Below are 20,393 nucleotides of genomic sequence, written 5' to 3'. Positions count from 1 at the left end.
ATAAAGGTGTTCTACTGCATACGCCCAAAAGTTCGTCCATCATCAACAAAAGCATGTGGTTAGGTGCATTCCCTGTCGCTGATGTTTATCCTCGTTAGCTTTGAAAGGTGTTTGCTGAATCGCAGCACGATCCGACGACTTTGTGATAGTCGACGGTGCCGGCCAGTGGCAGCAAGATAAGTGAACATGCTAAACACCGGCCCTGAAAGTCAGGCACACGTTATTTATGCGAGGTTAAAAAAACTTGAAGGACAGTTGTGGGTCTGTAATGTGGATGTTTTAAGCATTAGCTGTGGTGTGAGAGGAATTGGGCATTTTTGTTCCCAATCTCGAGCTGACCAAATTGATGGGAGTCTGACGGTCTTGCTTCCTCCATATCATTTCAGTGCAGAGGATGTTTCATAACGTTCTGGTTTAAACTGCTATACTCCTCTCCAATGCTGGCTTTCTAAGCATACACTGGCTCAGCCAGGCGCGCAGTTGGGTGCCAAGCAAGTCACCGCCGCTGGCGCTCTTGTCAAGGGCACGCAGCATTTTACAGCTCTGCCAAATTTGCTGAGTGTGCCACCACCGCAGGAGTTCTTATCAAAAACTAAACATGCCGTGACGTTACCTGCGCACAGCATCTTTGCACGCTGCCAAGGTCTGCGCTGTGGATAGAGCCAAACTGAGGAATGCACTAAGTAAACCTAACGTAAAAAAAAAAAATCTTTGTTTGGCCCTTCTCAACGACATTAAAAAAAAAAATGCAATAGTATTTCGAAGCTGGCCTACCCCATAAAATGGAGTAAGGAGGATTAGTGGTGGATTAAGGTGGAAGGGTGGGTCGATTAGTATAATCCCATATGATAATCCAATGGAAGGTACTGGGACATATTGTGGGCTCTTCCTTAAACGCCTCCGCGCACAGGGCCAGTACATAACCCATGAGTGGGCTTCCTTACATGTCCCAGGGGCGTGCGAAGCGAGAGACCCACTACGTGGTTCGAGCACCGAGCAAAAAAGAGGTCCGGTCTGCTCTTGCCGCGCTTGTGCCCTCGCAATCCAAGAGAACTAGCATGATTCACAGTACGCATATTTATTGTGCAGACAACTACAACACAAACACAAGCACTGTACGGCACTCCTTCAACAAGTGCGCACCTGGCGTCCACCGCCGCCCGACAGCGGGCCGCAGCAGATGCGTGCGCGAACACGGGTTGGCGCGTGCAGACCAGTGCGGCGGGAAAACTCTGGTGCAAGCCGCGGCTCCCTCAGGTCAGTGGCGGCGGTTACTCAGCGGGCTTCGCCGGGCGCTCGCAGGTTCCGCAGAGCCGTACCAGGCCTTCATTAGTGGACGGGGCTTCGCAGGAGTCGAAAAGGGACAGCACAGGCTGCCTTCGAGACAGCGCGTATCCCAGCATCCCTCTCTCCTAAAGTGCCCCGGTCGGTCTGGAAAGCCAGCCGTACACCCGTCGACAACATGCAATGGCACTGCAAGGAGGAATCCTTCCTGCCAGCCTCTATTCCAGCCCTTCCCCTTACGCGCTACGATAAAAAAAGGTGGATGCTAAATATGAATGAATGCAAAATACAGAAATATAATTACAAGCAAACAACGGATGGTAAGATACTGTATGGATGCCAGAAACCAAGTAATGCAGGATAACATTCACTCCGGATTACAAAATGCCATTGGTTAGCCACTATACAAAGAAACAAAACCGAGAAAATATAGTACTAAAAATACAAAAAAAAACTTTCATGGCACTAAACAGCGTCCATCGACTGCCCAGAATCAGCTGCGCTCGCGTCGATCGCCTCCCTCACCACCAAGGTCCGCTTCTCCGCGGCCACCAGAGCTGCAAATGCCGAGTCGACCTGCATGCGGCCGCGCACCATCGCCGCCAGCTCCTCGTTCGACATCGATGGTGCCTGCTCACAGGGCACTGCTGGGACGATGGTGGCCTCCTTGGTCTCGGGATGCAAGCGACCTGTGTAGTGCGAGTCATGTACGACGAGCGTACCGCATGCCTCGCAACTGACAGTGTCCAGAGAAAGGGGCATGTGGGCGCCGCCCAATTCCACGTCCCGTTCGGTTATAGTGTGGCCCCGAAAAGGGAAGGGCACCCAGAGCTGGCCCCGCTCCACTCTTTGCTGGGCGACGCGTATGATAACGGCGGTGACGCGCCGTCTTGACACGCCCAGGTGGCGACGCACCGCTTCCTTGGGCCGCCATCTGCTGGCCTCCGTAGATGTGTCGGAGCCGCTAACTCCACTGCAGCTGGCCCGGGCATTAGTCTTCCTTGGCAGCCAGCCCGGTGGCGATGGCGACTGCGAAGATGACCGGGTCTGGTGGGCGTCGGCAGCACTGGTGTCGGCGACATGACGGGCAATTTAGCTGCTGGTACGCTGGCGTAGTTCGTCGAGCCTGTGCACCTCTCTAACGACCTGTCCTCGAGGCTCGAGCACAGAGGGGACACTGGCAAAGCAAGGCGGTCTCTGTGAGGTCAGAGCCAACTTCCGCGCAAGCAGAGCCTCAGAGGGGGGAGGTACCGGCGACCCACGTCTTACTCTGAAGCTGGACAGCCGTATCCTCAAACGTGCGCGAGTATATTACAATGTCGTCAAGGGAGCACATAGCATGTGACCATTTTGCTTCGCCAAGTACCCTGTCCATTAACCTCTGGAATGTGGCCGGCGCGTTGCACAGCCCAAAAGGCATCCTTTCGAACTGAAACAAGTCTCGATGACAGGTAAAGGCGGTCTTAGCTTGGTCCTCGGGCTCCATTTTTACTTGCAGGTAGCCCTTGGCGGCGTCAAAGTGTGGTAAAATACTTGGCCGTGCCCAAGCTACCGACTATGGACTCAATGGTGGGCAGCGGATAAGCATCTTTCCGGGTCAGTGTGTTCAGTCGACGGCAATCAACGCACAGGCGAAAACTACCATCTTTCTTTGGGACAAGGACGACTGCAGACGCCCAGGGGCTATCCGAGCGTTTGACGACACCGGTCGCCAGCATTTCACCTAGCACGCTGACGATAGCTTGCCTTTTGGGCAGACTAACTGGTCTGGGGTTGCTCTTCAAGGGGAGCACGTCTCCAGTCTCGATCTTGTGGCGCACCAAGTCGGTACAACCTGGCTCGTCGGTGAACAGCTCTTCATACCGAAAGAGCAAATCCGACATGCGAGCCTTCTGTTCACGTTCCAGCGCAACTGCCCTAGCAATCAAAGGGTGCAAAGCCACGTCTTGCACAGGCACGCCCCCCCCCGCAGAGCTACCGAGGCGATTGTCGGGGCCGGCCCCATTTCCCACAGCGCTGCAAGGAGGAAGCGCCCACCTCGAGGGGGCAAGAACACGAGCAGAGAGTGGCATGGCAAAGGGTTTCAAGGAGGACACGGGGCCGATCCAGTAGCCACCGTTCGCAATGTCTACCCCGATCCGGGACATGCGAAGAAAGTCACGCCCAAGGATCACGGGGACGGTCAGTCCGGGAAGGTGAATAAAGCGAAAGCGCCCCACTTCTCCGTCCTATCTGACCACCAGCCTCGCTGCGGCAGCCGCACGGACGGTGCCGCTGGCAAGGCTAAATGTCGCATGACACTCTCTCAAACGAACAGAACGCTGCTCTAAGAGGGAGGAAACTTCATCTCCAAACAAGGAGGCACTGGACCCCGTGTCAAGAAGCGCCGCAACTTCACGACCCGCGATTGTGACATTTATGAATGGAGCTGGCTTGTCGGAGGGCAGGCCAGCACGGCATGTGGAGGGAACAGCAATTATCTCGGTCGAGCGTATCCTCACACCCGACCCCCGACCCCGTTTCCCTGCTGGACGGGCCCACGTGTGCAGAGACGAGAGATATGACCCAGCTCGCCACACTGAAACCACCGCACTTCGCATGCAGGCATGTTTCTGCGTCTAGGAAATGCCTCCGCCTGCTTGGTGCACCCTGCTGAGCGGCCTACCGGCCGTTTCGGGAATGTCTCCCTTTGTTCCCTGCCCTGCGCAGAAGTCCGACTTTTGTTCGGATAGCAACTAGCAGTAGCAGCAGCACTGCTTGCACGCCGGTGAAAAGTAAACGGGTCAAGAGCGCGTTCGCTCAATTTCCACTCTTGGCGGGTGTCCGCGCCGACTGCGCACACAGCTTGGGCGGAGGAATCATGGCGCGCATAGGAGAATGCTCTAGTCCATGCGCAGAGCAGCTCCACAGCTTCGCTGGCGGGAGGTGGAGGGCGATAGGCGCGCATGGCAAGGATGTCGCCTTGTATGCGCTTGGCCACCGCAGCCAGATCCTCCAGGTCGCGAAACCGACCGCCACGAAGGTAGGCCGCAAAAGTGGCATGTGCCTACTTAACAACTCTTTCGACACGTTCGTCATTTGAGGCGCTCGGTTCAGCGATCTGGAAAAGCTCCTCCAGCGTCCGCACATACTCGAGCAATGACTCATCAGGCGCCTGCGTCCACGGTTCAAGCTCTCGCCGCATCCTACGCTGGTAGTCTACGGGCAAGAATTCCCGACGGAGAGCCGCCTTAAACTCATCGAGTGTGGTTGCTCGGCGACCGGAAAGCCGGTACCACTGCGCTGCTCGCTCCACAAGGGCAGCAGGCACGATGCGTGTGAGCATCTCGCTGTCATCCAGCCCTACCGCTGCCTGATAGTACGTTAGACTTTTGATGAAGTCAGTTACGCTGACCGTGTCGGCGTAACTGCGGTATGTTGGGACGGCCACCTTCACCGCCAGCCGCGAGTGCTTGGATGCTTCCAGGGAAGCTTGATGAGCGACCGATAAAGACTGAATTAGCCGCGTCGCATCCTGCAGCAGCGCCAACGCGTCTGGTGCGGAGGCTCCAGTGAGAGCTCCCGCATTTTGGGCCCTAGCATGTCCGGGATCCGTAAGCAGCTGTACTCTCTCTTCCGCCTGTCTCGAGCTCTCAGGAGCCTCGGGTGTGACCAATTCCTCGCTTTGTCCGAGCAGGCTAGCAGCCGTTTGCTCAATAGTGCGGGCCTCTCTATGTTCACCATTAGCAAGTGGCGTGTTCACCAATCTGCCTTCTTCCATCATGGATTGCAGCCCTCCATTACCTAGTTCTACATCAAGCGGGCTTAAACCAGAGCGAACGCGTGTCAACGAAGCTTCCTCTGTTACGACCGACACTGCAGCCCGTTGTGCTGCTGATTCTACTCTCCCTGACATTGAAACATCACCGGCGACGATAGAGTTTTCCCACTGGGCAACGTTCGCAAGAAACGTCAAAGGTGACGTCTCCCTAAAACTGGAGTACATGACGTGGCAAGCTGGTCACACCAGTTCTCAGCTCGTTGTGCGTGGCAGCAATTGCACAGGCAGTCACGGCCTCACGTTGGGCGCCAGAAATGTGGGCTCTTCCTTAAATGCCTCCGCGCACGGGGCCAGTACATAGTCCAAGAGTGGGCTTCCTTACGTGTCCCGGGGGCGTGCGAAGAGAGAGACCCACTGCGTGGTTCGAGCACAGAGCCGAAGGGGGTCCGGTGTGGTCTTGCCGCTCTCGTGCGCTCTCAATCCAAGAGAACTAGCACGTTCACAGTACGCGCATTTATTGTGCAGACAACTACAACACAAACACAAGCACTGTACGGCACTCCTTCAACCAGTGCACACCTGGCGTCCACCACCGCCCGACAGCGGTCCACAGCAAATGCGTGCGCGAACACAGGTTGGCGCGTGCAGACCAGTGCGGCGGGAAAACTCTGGTGCGAGCCGCGGCTGCCTAAGGTCAGCGGCGGCGGTTACTCAGCGGGCTTCGCCGGGCGCTCGCAGGTTCCGCAAGGGCGGTGCACGAGGCTCTCGGCGTGTGATGTTAGGGGTCTGTACGACAAGGCAACGCGAATGACCGTCGGCAAAGGCCTCGGGGAAAGCTATTAACGGTCGCTCACGTACCTTGCCACTTGTGTCCGGCCCGTCTTCCACCCTCGTTGCACGCCTGTCTCGAACTCCTACACCCCGAGCCCCCGCGACCGGCCTGTAGCAAGCACAACACTGCGCCTACATCACACCCTCGCGGCGCAATCAGAGGAGAACGCAGCATGACACCGCAGAGCGCAGCTGGGATCCCCGCGAGACCGGAGGGCCCAGCGGGGGTCAGGCGACGCCCAGAGCCGTACCAGGCCTTCGTTAGTGGACGGGGCTTCGCAGGAGTCGAAAAGGAACATCATGGGCTGCCCTCGAGACAGCGCGTATCCCCACAATATTAGACGTCAGATTTTCAAATTTGGCGGTGCTTCTGACGTCACGACCCTCCTGACCAATCAAGAAATTTCGTTACGGGGAAACTGGGTGGTTTTTGTAAAGGAACAACCTAAGCTATCACATCAAAAGAAAATTCTCACAGGCTCAAGTGGAGGATGGGTTCATTATGCGAGTGGGTTCATTACACGAATGTGGTACTTCCTAGAAGCTCTATTAGCTGCCACCTCTGCAGTTCTTGCACTTAAGAGGAGCCATGGTGTCCACACAGTGCAGTGGGTAATATGCTTGTACAGTTAAACTTCAATTAACAAACTTGGTGAAATCAGTAGTTTTCCCCGTAATACTGAAATTTCGTTGCATCGAAATTCATCTCCTAGCATGCTAAGAGTCTGCCAAAAACGCACTGCGGATAATTCACGAGAAAAACCTTTAGTATTTGAGACTAAAGTGACCCTTCTGCCCTTTCTTTGCCAGCAGCAACGGCACTATGCGCATCTTGCTTATGCTGCCAGCTCGCGAGCCGCCTCAGAAAGTCTGTCTATCGGTCCAACCACCTCATGGGTGACAGGAATGACACGGCCGACTTGAGTTTTGGTTCCGCTTTTGGATGAGATGGCGAGCACCACGGGCTGGCCTGGCAGACTTCCAAGGATATGCAGGCGCTCATGTCAGCCTCGCCTGTGCTGCTCCCTATGACGCTGCTGGTGGCAGACTTGCCACTACGATCATCGCCTATGCACAATGTATGTGAAAGTCGGTATATTTCAGTATATTTCATTATACTGAAAGTGTGACAAAATCTACTCCGTTATACTGAAGCTAAAAATGGTGTTCTATGGATGCGAAGTTATGAAAACTGGAATACTTCATTACATCAAGGATTTCATTACATTTAAGTTTGTTGCCTCGAGGTTTAACTCTACTTAGAATTCCCTCCACATACCACTCACATCCTATCAGAACAGATGCTTCAGTGTGTCGCATGGTGGCAAACTGCCTATGAAGCTTTCGTACGTCACACAAGAGTTGAATCTCCAGGACGCCACAAGGCAGAACACCCACCTGAAAATAAGTTGCCCATCCTGGGACAACTTTCTACAAACCAAACAGCTACCCCATTCTCACTCTGCACAAAACACCACTGTGCTCCCAAGTCATGACACATGCGCCATGCTTTTCTTGACAAAAATATGCCGCAATTTCCACCTTAAACTTCCAAATCTTGAAAAATTAAAACAGACCGCAGGATGCGTTGAGGCTACCAACGAGGAAAGTTTCAGCTCAAGCTGCAGGACACACAGCACCTGCAGATGACAGTTCATTCCAAGTCCAAGCATGCCCACAGACAAGCCCAAACAAAAGCAATGCTGGCAGACTGCAGGAGGATCGCTGAGGCGTACTGTTCACAACACGCACACAAGCGGAAAACAGACACACCACGGACTCCACCCTAAGAACAATGCCAAAGCACCAACAAGCGCAAGGCCTGCACTTGTCCCGCTGCCTCCTTTTTGTCTTTGATCTCTTAAAAGGACACCGAGGACAAATTGAAGTAGGCCTGTATAAACAGATTATGCAAAGAGACCGCTGTACCCAATAACAAAGCATTTATATAAAAAAAAAGACCAATAAACAAAATAACGGTGTCGCCAACGCCGGCCGATTTCGCAAGCAAACTGGGTGCATTGACACAGATTTTGGTCGTGGATCTTGGAGGTTATGCTACATCACCATTCACTTCAAAATGGTGGTAACGGATTCCTTTTTGTTGTAGAAATCACAATTTAAATTCAGTGGCAAGAAAATTTTAGAGCGCAGATCTTATGTGCCCATCATGGGTTGAATCATGTCGCTGTCGGTGTAACTGAGCATGCGGAGAGCGAGAGGCGAGGAGAGTGAGGGAAAGGCGAGCACGCTCCCCTTGTAACCGGTTGTGCTGAGAAAATTAAAGTACAGGGAAAGCTCGTTAATTCGACTTTCGTTAATTCGGAAAATCGGATAATTCGACCTTCGCGCCTGGTCCCTGCAATCATATATAGGAGTCTATGGGACGAAACTCTCGTTAATTCGGATAGATTCCATCCCACCTCGGATAATTCGGCCGATTTCGGGCAGCCACCGAGGCTCGAAAACGAAAATATGGCAAACGCGGCACAAAAGTGATACCCAAATGCAGCATTGCCATTGACATCAATTAATAAACTTGGCCAATCTAATCCAGTTTGCTCGATTTGTGGCTGAATGGGCGCTTTTCAATGTTTTTTCACGTGTCGGCATTATCGACGGCCATTTTGTCGCTTTGTTGCTGTTGGTGCGCTGCATCCTTGCACGGTGTTTTGCTGAGGACCGCTGGATTTAGTGTGGCTCAATTATTGAACTTTATTGGCGCTTTTCTGCTGTGCGCCTGTGTCACCGCATTCTTCGCCGATGGCAATGCCGGCAAAACGGCCGAAGTACGAGGCTAAGGACTTGGCTACCAAAGTTGAAATTTGGCGGGCCCTGAAGGACGGGCTCTCTCGACAAGAAGCCATGAAGAAATACGTGAAAAGAAGTACCTTGAGCCCATATGTGAAAAATGAAGAACAGATTCTTCAGGCGTTGGAAAGTGAGAAGTTCCGAGCATCACGAAAGCGTCTGCGAACAGCAGCTCATCCAGAGTTGGAAGAGGCTTTGCTTCAGTGGGTGGTCAACTCGTGTAATGCAAACCTGCCATTGAGTGGACCCCTCATCATGGTGCAAGCCGAGAGGTTTGCACTGATGATGCATATCGATGCATTCAAAGCATCGGAAGGGTGGTGTGCACGCTTCAGAGCGACATGGCCTCGTTTTTAAGACTGTGTGCGGAGAAAGAGGTGCTGTCAACGAAGATGTTGCCAACAACTGGAAGAATGCTCAGCTGCTCGAACACATCGCCGCCTACGATCCAAGTGATATCTTTAATGCTGATGAAACAGCACTTTTCTTTAAGGCTTTGCCAGACAAGACTGTGACCATGAAAGGAGATCCGTGCATCGGTGGCAGAAGAAGCAAGGAACGCGTCACCATTCTTTTAGCTGCCAACATGACAGGGACAGAGCACTTGCCGCTTGTCGTCATTGGAAAGGCACAAAAGCCACGGTGCTTTAAGAACATGCCTGCTCTTCCAGTGGAATACCGAGCGAATAGAAAGGCCTGGATGACGTCGGAAATTTTTCGAGGCTGGATGCAGAAGTTAGACCGACAGTTTCCCGCAAAGTGTTTAATGGACAACTGCAGTGTGCATAACAGTGTAACCGGACTGGACAACATAGAAGTTGTTTTCTTGCCGCCGAACACAACATCGGCCCTCCAACCGATGGACCAAGGCATAATTCAGTATGTCAAGGCCCAATACCGCAGGCGCAGAACGTATGCTCCTGTGCCATGAAGTCGGCAAGCTGTACGACGTGAATCTTTTGAGCGCGGTCAACATTCTTGCCTACGTTTCGCACAACACGCCCACGCACGTCGTCGCTAACTGTTTTAGACACAGTGGCTTCGTTGTGCGTGAGCCTGGCGATGATGCAGTGGAAGTGTCGCTAGACGACAATGGAGATGACTGCCAAGATTTCAGAGTTCTGCCGGATGCAGTGACACTCGTTGATTACGTCGGCATTGATGACGGCGTTGTTACAGCAGGCTCTCTTACCGATGAAGAAATTGTCAGGGACGTGCTAAACACGGCGAAGATTCTGAGGAGGAAGAAGAGCCACGAAAGGAGCAGCCTCGGCCCCCTCACATTGTGAAGGAAGCTGCGGAGGCCCTCGCTGTGCTGGAAGAATTTTGTTGGAACACTGCAGAAAGCATGCGAGCTGCTAAGCACCTGGAAGGACTTAGAAAAACAGTATCCACGCGGGCTTTTGCGCGAAAGCAGACGAGCATCCTCGATTACTTTGCGCAGTAATGGTATGTTGATGAAAGTTGTGCATTTATTGTTTTCGTTGTCCACTGGATAATGCGGACATAATTTACGGTCCCTAGAAGTCCGAATTAACGAGCTTTTACTGTACTGCCACTAACTCATAGATGGCACCAGAGTGGTGCGCACTGTGCGCGTCGTCGTGCATCACCACTGCATGCGCGGAGGTAGGGTGGCTAGAAGGTTCGTCTGTGGCAGCATGTGCAACCCTCCTCGCAGTCGCGCCACGCTCTGCTCCATTAATGTGCATGCGATAGATTGCTCGCATTGGCCACGCCACTCAGAGCGTTGTCTTCCTAGCATAAATCGTCTGTTTATGAACCAGGCATTGGTGCAGCAGGTTGAACATTTCTCCACATCCATTTCTCCGACCACGAAGCCACCTTTGTGACAATCAAAGACTGGGAGAGGAGTGTCCGTGGAAAATAAAGAGTGCTTTGTAACTGTACCTACATACGCCTATCTCTCGAATTCCTTACCTCAATATATCGCAAAGTCAAAACGCCAGTGCAGCTACGCTCATATTTTGCATTAGGGAGTATCGTAATCATTCTTATAATTTTTTAACTCAATTTTCTCAGCCATTAATGAGTTTTCTGCTGGCAGGCAAAAAAAAAAAAATTGGCACATCGCGTGCATGGGTCGCACCCCAAAAACTGGCCCTGGAATCTGGAAAAAAAGAGCGGCCCTTGCACGTATTTATATGGCATACACGGTATATCTGGGCTCGGTTGTATATAGCTAGTATAAGTGAAATAACTCACTGTGCGCCATTTCAGAGCGTGCAAGCCTTGAACCATTAGCCAAAAGAAGAAAGGTCACCCAGCAGCATTTTTTTGTACCCTGTACATTCATCACAAAGGCGTTCATCTGCAAGATTACTTTGAAAAACACCTATCCAGGCCATCACAGTGCAAGCACAGTTGTATCAAGCGAATTTTTACACCCACAAACTTCTACAAATATTCGTCCTTTCCAACTGGACAATATCCCACTCGAATTCCCTGTCTCAAGCTGTCTCAAGGACTACCTCTGCTTTTTCCAATGTTATGAACGCTTACATGCTCTTGCACAGAATATGAAAGCTCTTCCTCTTTTTAAAGCATTACTGCATGTCCTCATATTGTGCACCTAGGTACTTCCTCTGTAACCCTGCATAGAACTTGATGTTTATTTGCTGTTGCCTCCATGGTATGGTGAGTGTTCCCTCTCCTGCTTTCAACCACAGCACTCTGTAAAAAAAAATTGAATACATGAATGTCTGCCATTTGAGGCCAGTCAGTAGCATTACATTAGCGATGCTGAGGTGCCACTAAGTCTTGATGAAAAAAAAATGAAAACTGTTTTTTTTTTTTTTTTAGGAAAGAAATGACGCAGTAACTGTCTCATGTCTCGGTGGACACCCAAACAGCACCACAAGGGAATGGATAAAGAAGGGAGTGAAAGAAGGAAGGAAGAAAGAAGTGCCATAGTGGAGGTCTGGGGAATAATTTCGACCATCCAAAAGCGTGGTCGGGTTCGAACCCTCACAGAGTTACTATAGTCCGGTGCCCTTAGCACAACTCCCTCGAGTGGGCCCGATGCAGGGCTGCCACCCTCGTAGGGACCCACCATGTGCTTGAGGGTCTCGGGGGCACCCTTGACAGCTGCAATGTGGGTGGTCTCCATGGCCCCTGGAGACACAAAACCTGCCACCACAGACATGCGCTTGAGGGCACTGCTGAAGTGGAAGCGGCTGAAGATCTTGAGGCCAGGGGCCCGGCCTTTCTTGGGAACCACACAGTCTCCTGCAAATGAAGGACCAGTGTTCGGGTCTGAACCAGCACTTTGCATTCAGTGCAGCAGGCTGGACACCGAAATGGCCGCTTCACGTTTTCGTAAAGGGCCTAGCATATTCGCATCTCCTCAGAATGCTCCAACCACTGCTGCACCTCACACATCACAGCTTGAAAACCACATACAGTAGAGCTCCACTGTTACATTTTTTCATGAAGCCGCAGTAAAAAACTGAACCAGTAGGGAAATCGTAGCAGTGGGCAGTGCGCGCAAAAAAAAATGTACATTGTTGTCTGGCGCTTCAATTCTTTTTTACTTCTAGTATTAGTGACAACCCCCTCAGGAATTTGTGCTGACCCTCAACTAGAATAGGCATCTAGCAACCCTGTGCTGAGAGCTGTTTTATATATAGACCTTTTCACTGCTGACAGCTTGATTGAGTGTGCGTGCGTGTTGGACAGTGCTGTGCATGTGCAGTGGATGCCTGTATGAAATGCGCTAATCAGAACGCTGCTGGCAAACTCCAGTGGTAAGATGGCTTTGCTCAAAAAGGCAAATGTGAAAAAGTCTATATATGGTGGTAAGCATGGCAATAAGGGAACACAGTTTGGTTTTGTACTCTCGGTGTGTGCTCGGCTACGTCAATGCTGCTGCGGGCAGTGCTCAGGGCCCGTGGTACGTGACATGGTGTCAGAAGTGGTCACAGTGCACGTGTGACGAAGCACTGGTCTCCGTCACACACTCTGCCGCTCCTGCCTGTAACTGCGAGGCCTCATCCTCCAGGCAAGCAACTGCGTAGTTGGTTTCGTCTGGTTCGCAAATGCTCGCCATCGCCGGCTGGCTTACTACAAGCCATTCATTTGCCTAAATGTTGTAGCCATGGCACTCAGCAGCTGCCATGCCCTTGGAAGACAGTTCGCAGCAACCAGCCACTGCTCTCACACCGGCTGTGCTCGCTCCGGCAACCACATATCACATATATTAAGGAGCCTAAATTAAATTTTAAAGGAAAGAGGTGTGAAGAAGAGGACATGGATTACCGAAGAATAAAGAAGAGGAAGAAGAAGCATTTGGTGAGGTGGAGAGAGAGATGATTGGTGGAGAAGCATTCCCTGAGGTGGAGAGAGACGATTGGTGGAGAAGAGAAGACAACGACAAGGCTTTAAGCGTCCTCCAGTTCCTAAAGCGAAAGCTTGACTGCTACCCACCGTAGCTTATTCGCCGTGAGCGCCTTGTGCATGAGTTTGACTGAACCGAGGAGAAAACACGTCACAGCTATGACATCACTCAGATGTAGCGCCGAAACCGAGCGCTCGCTTCTGTTTCCATAGTTTTAAAAAGACCTCAACCTATTACCAAACCGCCCTTCTTCGGTTTTGAACGGGACCCGATATCCACTGGAACTGATATGCATGCCCTAATAAGGGGAGCACATACATCGAGGCTATAAAAGGGCGAGTGAGAGCGAGGCACGGGGGGGGGGAACAGCAGAGAAGCGGAGGCTCCGGCGGGTCAGGGACACATCGGCTGGAAGAGAGCGACGCCGGCTACTGCTCCGGTGAGCTCGCGTTCTACGGCATCGCATCGTGGACTTCCTGCCGTGCCTGAGCCCGTTCCGGGGAGTCAACGGAGGACGCTACCACCTGCTACGGCCAGGGGTGTCTCCAGCACTGTTGCCACCCATCCGGCCCCAACGCCAACAACACCGGCATCACCTCCACGGGCGTTTGGACCGGAAGCTTGTACGACGCTGCCAGCTACGCCAGCCCAAGCACGTCGAACGCCGCCTCGACGCCGCCTACTGGATCCATACAACGCCGCAGCCACACCGAACCAACCATGAGCACGAATGCCGACCACTAATAGTAGAACGCTAGTAGCAGACGCTGGTAGCAGTGTGCACGGGTCGTGTGTATTTATAGTCTGTGTTTTGTGTTTGTTTGTTTAGTTAGTTTTGTGTTCTAGTGTGTGTGTCACGTAGGGGGTATTAAATGTGCGTTTGTGTGGTTATAACTGTCGCCTAATCCATTCTTTCGGTCCGAGTGTTCTCCAGAAAGATCCGTGACAAAGATAAGTGGCGAGCCTGCCAGGATTCATTTGCTTTTTTTCTTTTTGCTTTGTCTCGGATTTTTTCGATCTCTCGATGGCAGAAAGTATGGATTTGGCAAAAACATTAGAACTGGCACTCAAGCCAGGGTTAAGCAAGGAAGAGGCGATGCATCTCTATGAGGAGGAGGGAGAGGCAGAGAGAGGAAAGGGCGCAAGCATGCGCAGACGCTCGCGAGGCAGAAGAGCGAGAAGAGAAAAGAGCTCGTGAAGCAGAAGAGCGCGAGGCAAAAAGAGCTCGCGAGGCAGAAGAGCTAGAGGCTAGAAGAGCTCGCAAGGCGGAAGAACAGGAGAAAAGAAGGATAGAACGGGAGAAGGAGTTTCTTTTGTGGAAACAGGCGCATGTCGCGGGAGGATATGAGGAGATCACGGACAGTGATCAGCGTTCCTTAGCGGGTAGAGAATCTCCTAGACCGGACAAAATTTGTCCAAGGAAGCTGATGGCTCCCTTCGATGACAAAAGAGATGATCTGGACGCATATCTGCAACGATTCGAGCGGATAGCTTTGGGGCAAGGCTGGGAGCGCAGTGAATGGGCCATGGCATTGAGCATGTGTTTAGTTGGAGAGGCACTGAATGTGTTTGGAAGGACGCCTGCTGTGATTCCATGGACTACGAGAAAGTCAAAAAAGCACTTCTCCAAAGATTCAGGCTTAAGGCAGAGGATTTTCGTGAGATTTTGCATCGCGAAACCTGAGGATTTGGAAACCGCTAAGCAGTTTTCCTGCAGGCTGACCAACTATTTTGATAGGTGGCTTGATATGTCAAACACAGAAAAGAGTTTTGAAGGGGTACGTGACAAGCTGGTCACAAAGCAATTTTTAGCATGCTGCAGCTCAAAGCTAGCGCTATTCCTGAAAGAAAGAAAGTTTTGTTCATTCGAAGAGTTCGCCAACACTGCAGACCAATTCCTCGAGGCTTAAGGGCTAAGAAATTTGAGTAAGACAAAGGAGGAAACCCAAAAAATCCTATAGAATGATGCGGCAAAACCAAGAGCATATGGCGGTGCATCTAAGGCGCCAATAAGGTGTTTTCTCTGCGGCAAGGTGGGACACCGTGCAGCTGACTGTCGGACTAGTAGCGCTGCCCAGAAAACACAGGTTGTGTGTCAAGGTTGTAAGAGGAGGGGTCATACTCTGGATGAGTGCCGATACAGAACGCAGGACCGAGCTGCATGCGTCGTCGACTGTAGGGTAGAACTTGTCACGCCACCCGAAGTTCCACAGCTGAAAGGACAGCAAACGCCGCTGGAAAATGAGGCGGTGAGTGGAACACTCAAGTCGAAAGCAGCAATTGGTTGGTTGGGCAAAAAGGGGACCGTCCTATATTGGTGCTTAGAGACAGCGGAGCCAACACAGTTTTGGTTCGGAGAAGCCTGGTGAAGGACGAGGAGCTTACAGGGGAAGCGTCGGCCGTCACTCTTGTAGATAGCACAGTAAGGTACCTTCCTGAAGCCAGGATTCTAGTGTCCAAGCCATATTATACTGGGCAGGTAGTGGCAAAATGCGTAGACCAACCCATCTACGATCTCATCTTGGGAAACATTACGGGCGCAAGAAGTGTCGAAGACCTCGATCCCGAGTGGAGGACGCTCGACGTTGAACAACATCCAAAGGAGGAAAGGCCCGCGACAGCTCAGACGGGTGCAGTCAGTTTCTCGTCGGCAGTGGAGACAAGAACTCAAACGACAGCCCGAGCAACGCAGCGTCCGTTCTCTACTCCTGTTACGATGTGCCTGAGCGTAACACCAGGCGAAATTGCAATTAGGCAACAAGAAGACCCGAGCCTGAAGGCCTGTTTCGAAAGAGTAGGGGAAAAAGTGAAAAGAAAGAAGAGTCGTACGTCATTCGAATATCAATTGGTAAATGTTCTTCTGCACAGGGAATGCATGCTTAGTTCAGGAAGGCGGGTCCAACAGCTGGTGTTACCGAGATATATGCGAGAGACCGTGCTACGCTTAGGACATGACGCCATTATGGCCGGACACCAGGGTGTTCAAAAAACGGTGTCTAGGATTACCAAGGAGTTCTTTTGGCCGGGTGTTCAGAGTGACGTTAAGCGCTTTGTTCGCTCATGTGACGTGTGCCAGCGCACAGTTCCGAAGGGAAGAGTTGGTCCCGTACCTCTGGGCAAGATGCCAGCCATCGACCTACCGTTTCAGCGAGTCGCGATTGACATTGTGGGGCCAATCTCTCCAGTATCCGCCAAAGGCAATAGATATGTGCTTACTCTGGTTGACGTGGCCACTCGTTATCTCGACGCTATTCCACTGAGAACTATTGACAGTATCCAAGTGGCGGAGGGTCTTGTGGAAATGTTTTCGCGTTATGGGTTCCCGAGGGAAATTTTGAGTGACCGGAGCTCGAACTTCACATCGGAACTAATGAAGGAGGTTAACCGCCTTCTGTCAGTAAGGCAGTTACTGACGACGCCTTACCATCCCATGTGTAATGGGCTTGTAGAGCAATTCAACGGCACCCTCAAAAATATGATCAAGAAAATGTGCCAGGAGAGACCTATTGATTGGGATAGATATCTCCCAGCTCTTTTGTTTGCTTGCCGCGAAGTACCACAAACGAGTCTTGGTTTCTCGCCTTTCGAGATTTTATATGGGAGAACCATTAGAAGTCCACTTGCAATACTCAAGGAGCTGTGGGCTAATAAAGAGATTGCATCAGATCTCAAGACAACATACACGTACGTTCTTGAGCTGCGGGACAGGTTGAAGGAAGCATGCAGGCTTGCACATCAAGGCCTGGAAGAGGTGCATGAACACCATAAGGGATATTATGACAAGAAAGCCACTCACAGGAATCTGAATCCAGGCGACAGGGTTCTCATCCTGCTACTCACGGATCATAATAAGTTACTGATGCAATGGAAGGGCCCGTACCTTGTGACGCGGAAGAAAAAGGACATGGATTATGAGTTATTGATAGATGACACTAAGAACGTTTTCCATGTAAATATGTTGAAATGCGAAGAAAGGGGTCCCGTACGGTACACCCCCAAGGTAGCATGTGCGGTAGTGGCCGAGGAGACAGGTGATGTTGCCGAGGGGCCCACATTCAGTGGGAAGAAAAAAAAAAGCAGGAGGGGATGAGGTACTGAAGAAGCCCAGTTTGAACGAAGACAGACGATTACAGCTCTACTCCAAATTAAGAGGGAGATGTTTTTGGATGGGCCAGACAAAACGGAGGTCATATGTTACAAATTAGAGCTCTCTAAAGATAGAGCAAACTGAGCAGCTCTAGGTTCCTCTGGGAGGTATCTTGTTGTTGTTGCTGTGTAAGTGTATCTATGGGATTTATCCTGTTGTTGTTGCTGTTGTTGGTGTTATGTGATCATACAAGGAAGTGTGTTGTGGACACGAACATGTTTATTAAGGACTCTGTACGGTTAGCGGCAGTGGTGTGTTAGTGTTCTGAAAACGCAATTTGGTGTGCTGTGTTAGTGGTGTGCGTTTGGTGTGTGCTGGACATCTGCGGTGTGGTGTGTGCTGGGTCCAGAATCACCACAGAAGATAGCCGGTTGGCTGGATGGCTTGAAGATGAGGATGACGTGAGCAGTTTTTCATGGAAAAACTCGAGAGAGGGGGCCCTTGTCACATATATTAAGGAGCCTAAATTAAATTTTAAAGGAAAAAGGGTGTGAAGAAGACAACCTGGATTAACCCAAGAATAAAGAAGAGGAAGAAGCATTCGGTGAGGTGGAGAAGAGAAGACGCCGACGGGGCTATAAAAGGGCGAGTGAGAGCGAGGCACAGGGAGGGGGGAACAGCAGAGAAGCGGAGGCTCCAGCGGGTCAGGGACACATCGGCTGGAAGAGAGCGACGCCGGCTACTGCTCCGGTGAGCTCGCATTCCACGGCATTGCATCGTGGACTTCCTGCCGTGCCTCAGCCCGTTCCGGGGAGTCAACGGAGGACGCTACCACCTGCTACGGCCAGGGGCGTCACCAGCGCTGTTGCCATCCATCCGGGTGGTGCCCCCAACGCCAACAACACCGGCATCACCTCCACGGGTGATGGGCCGGGAGCTTGTACGATGCAGCTAGCGACGCCAGCCCAAGCACTTCGAACGCTGCCTCGACGCCGCCTACTGGATCCATACAACGCCGCAGCCACACCGAGCCAACCGCACGAACGCCGAAAACTAATAGTAGAACGCTAGTAGCAGACGCTGGTAGCAGTGTGCCCGTGTCGTATGTATTTATAGTCTGTGTTTGTGAGTTCTGTGTTCTAGTTTGTGTGTCACGTAGGGGGTATTAAATGTGCGTTTGTGTGGGTACACCTGTCGCCTAGTCCATTCTTTCGGTCTGAGTGTTCTCCGGAGAGATCCGTGACACCACATCATAGGCAAGCCTTTCCTTGTGCCAACCAGATCGGTTCGACTTCGAAAATGCTGGTTGCTGGCCCACATTCGAGGACTACACATTTGCTTCAGGTCTTCATCAAGCGCGGGAGATGTTCAAGTTTGGATCCTGCAGTACTGCATAGGCCCGGAAGCTCGTCTGCTCCTTGCGACTTTCAGTCCAGACACATCTCTGAACGGCTACATGGCTGTAGTCAATAAGTTCAAGGCACATTTCGTTCACCCCGTCAATGACGTTTACGAGTCAGCGCAGTTTCATCGACGAGTACAACAACCGGGTGAAACTGTGGACAGCTACTTCGTGAACTCTGCAAACTGTGTAAAAGGTGCAACTACCCTTCCGCCGAAGTCGAAGAACGTCTTGTCCGTGACCGTTTCATAGTGGGACTGCGGGATTTCTCGCTAGCCGATAAACTCTGCAGGAACCTTCAGCCGAGCCTCAAGGAGGCATGGATTCAAGTAAGGCAAGTGGAAGATGCCGAAAACCAGAAGAGTAAGCTGGCGGCACAGGCTACAGTGCCAGGGGCACTAAATCTCGACGTGGCCAAGTACTGTCGGTTCCAGCCGAGACGTGACAAACATGGCGAGACGACGGCAGCAAGGCAGAAAGCTGCCAGCACGAGATCATGTGATTTCTGTGGTAGCGCCCCACATACCCGCTCTGAGTGCCAAGCGCGCAACTCGCAGTGCAACTACTGCAAGAAAAAAGGCCATTTTGCGGATGTTTGTCATTCTCGGAAGACAAGAAAGGCCAGGATGTCTGCAATCCAGCTGGATACAGTTCATCGCAAGGGCAACAAAGTACGTCGAAATCACAGTTGACTACTACACAGAGGTCTTCAAAGTCAACTCGGGTGCAGAAGTTTCTGCCGTTTCGGATACATTCCCAAACCTTCCATAAGTCCTAGTTAGAGTCGACAGCATCCTCTCCGGTACGAGAAAACAGCCTCTCAATGTCCTGGGATCCTTCACAGCATCCTTGCTATGGAAAGGCAAGTCCGTCATTCAATGCTTGTAAGTATGTTGTGAAGGCCCTGTCGGTACCGCTATTGGGCTTTCCGGCATTGGAACCTCTGGGAGTTGTCACGTTTGTCGACAAGGTCTCTGTCAAGCCACCTAATAATATGTTCAAAGGACTCTGCACTCTTTCACAAGAGCACAAAATACGCCTTCAGCCGAATGCAGTGTCCTATTCCCTCAGTGTGCCACGACGCATTCCTATTCCACTTCGAGAAGTTAAGGCAGAGCTTCAGAAGCTGGAGCACCAGGGAATGATATGCAAGGTAGACAAGCCAATGCAATGGTGTGCAGGTCTTGTGGTCGTCTCTAAAGCTTTCGGGGGCCACAAGCTGTGCGTCGACCTCACAAAGTTGAACAAAGTCGTCTTGCGGAAACGCTACGATCTACCGACTGTAGACCAAGTCCTTGGCCTTCTGGGAGATGCGAAGATATTCATGAAACTGGATGCAACGTCTGGTTTTTATCAAGTCAAGCTTGCGGAAGAATCGCAGCAGCTCACAACCTTTGTCACACATTTCAGGCGCTACTGCTTTTGTCGGATGCCCTTTGGCATCACATCAGCACCAGAATTTTTTCAAAAGCAAATGTTTACAATTCTGGAAGGCCTTGAAGGCATGGTCTGCATGATTGACAATGTCCTGGTTTTCGGCTGTTCTATGGAAGAACATGATGCTCACCTTCAAGTCCTCACGAAGCTTTCTCAAGCTGGAATCCGCTTGAATAAAGAAAAATGCGGCTTTCACCAGACAGAAGTTTCCTTCCTTGGTGTTAATGTGTCGGCACAAGGCCCAGACGTCAACAAGTTCAAGGCAGTGAAGGACATGAGTGTGCCCACAGACTTAGCTGGTGTGCGGCGACTCTTGGGCATGTTTTCTCCGTTTTGGGCATGTTTTCGCCGTTTTCTCCCACATGCCTCAGAAGCCACAGCCGTTATCAGGGCTCTTCTGGGGAAGACCGCTGCATGGACAGGG

The 20,393-nt window shown here is 51.5% G+C and overlaps 2 protein-coding genes across 3 annotated transcripts in view; both read right to left on the bottom strand.

Moving 5' to 3' along the window:
- LOC144116146 (endoplasmic reticulum transmembrane helix translocase) overlaps positions 1–20,393 on the bottom strand; it is a 191,704-nt gene that overhangs the window by 100,084 nt on the left and 71,227 nt on the right. For both annotated transcript variants that reach the window (XM_077650849.1, XM_077650850.1), the window contains exon 12: positions 11,760–11,935. In XM_077650849.1, coding sequence (XP_077506975.1) covers positions 11,760–11,935 — 176 coding nt within the window. The remainder of the gene's footprint in view (positions 1–11,759; positions 11,936–20,393) is intronic.
- On the bottom strand, positions 4,201–5,381 carry LOC144116147 (uncharacterized). Its single transcript, XM_077650851.1, has one exon. The coding sequence runs from the start codon at positions 5,267–5,269 to the stop codon at positions 4,331–4,333; it is 939 nt and encodes a 312-aa protein (XP_077506977.1). The 5' UTR covers positions 5,270–5,381; the 3' UTR covers positions 4,201–4,330.

Source organism: Amblyomma americanum, chromosome 1, assembly GCF_052857255.1.
Source record: "Amblyomma americanum isolate KBUSLIRL-KWMA chromosome 1, ASM5285725v1, whole genome shotgun sequence".
NCBI classification, from domain to species: Eukaryota; Metazoa; Arthropoda; class Arachnida; order Ixodida; family Ixodidae; genus Amblyomma; species Amblyomma americanum.
The sequence above is the reverse complement of the archived record's forward strand: the minus strand, read 5'-3'. Positions and strand labels throughout refer to the sequence as shown.

What these genes read in the sequence shown, in the direction of transcription:
- LOC144116147 (XM_077650851.1), bottom strand. Translation starts at nt 5,269, where the DNA reads ATGTACTCCAGTTTTAGGGAGACGTCACCTTTGACGTTTCTTGCGAAC.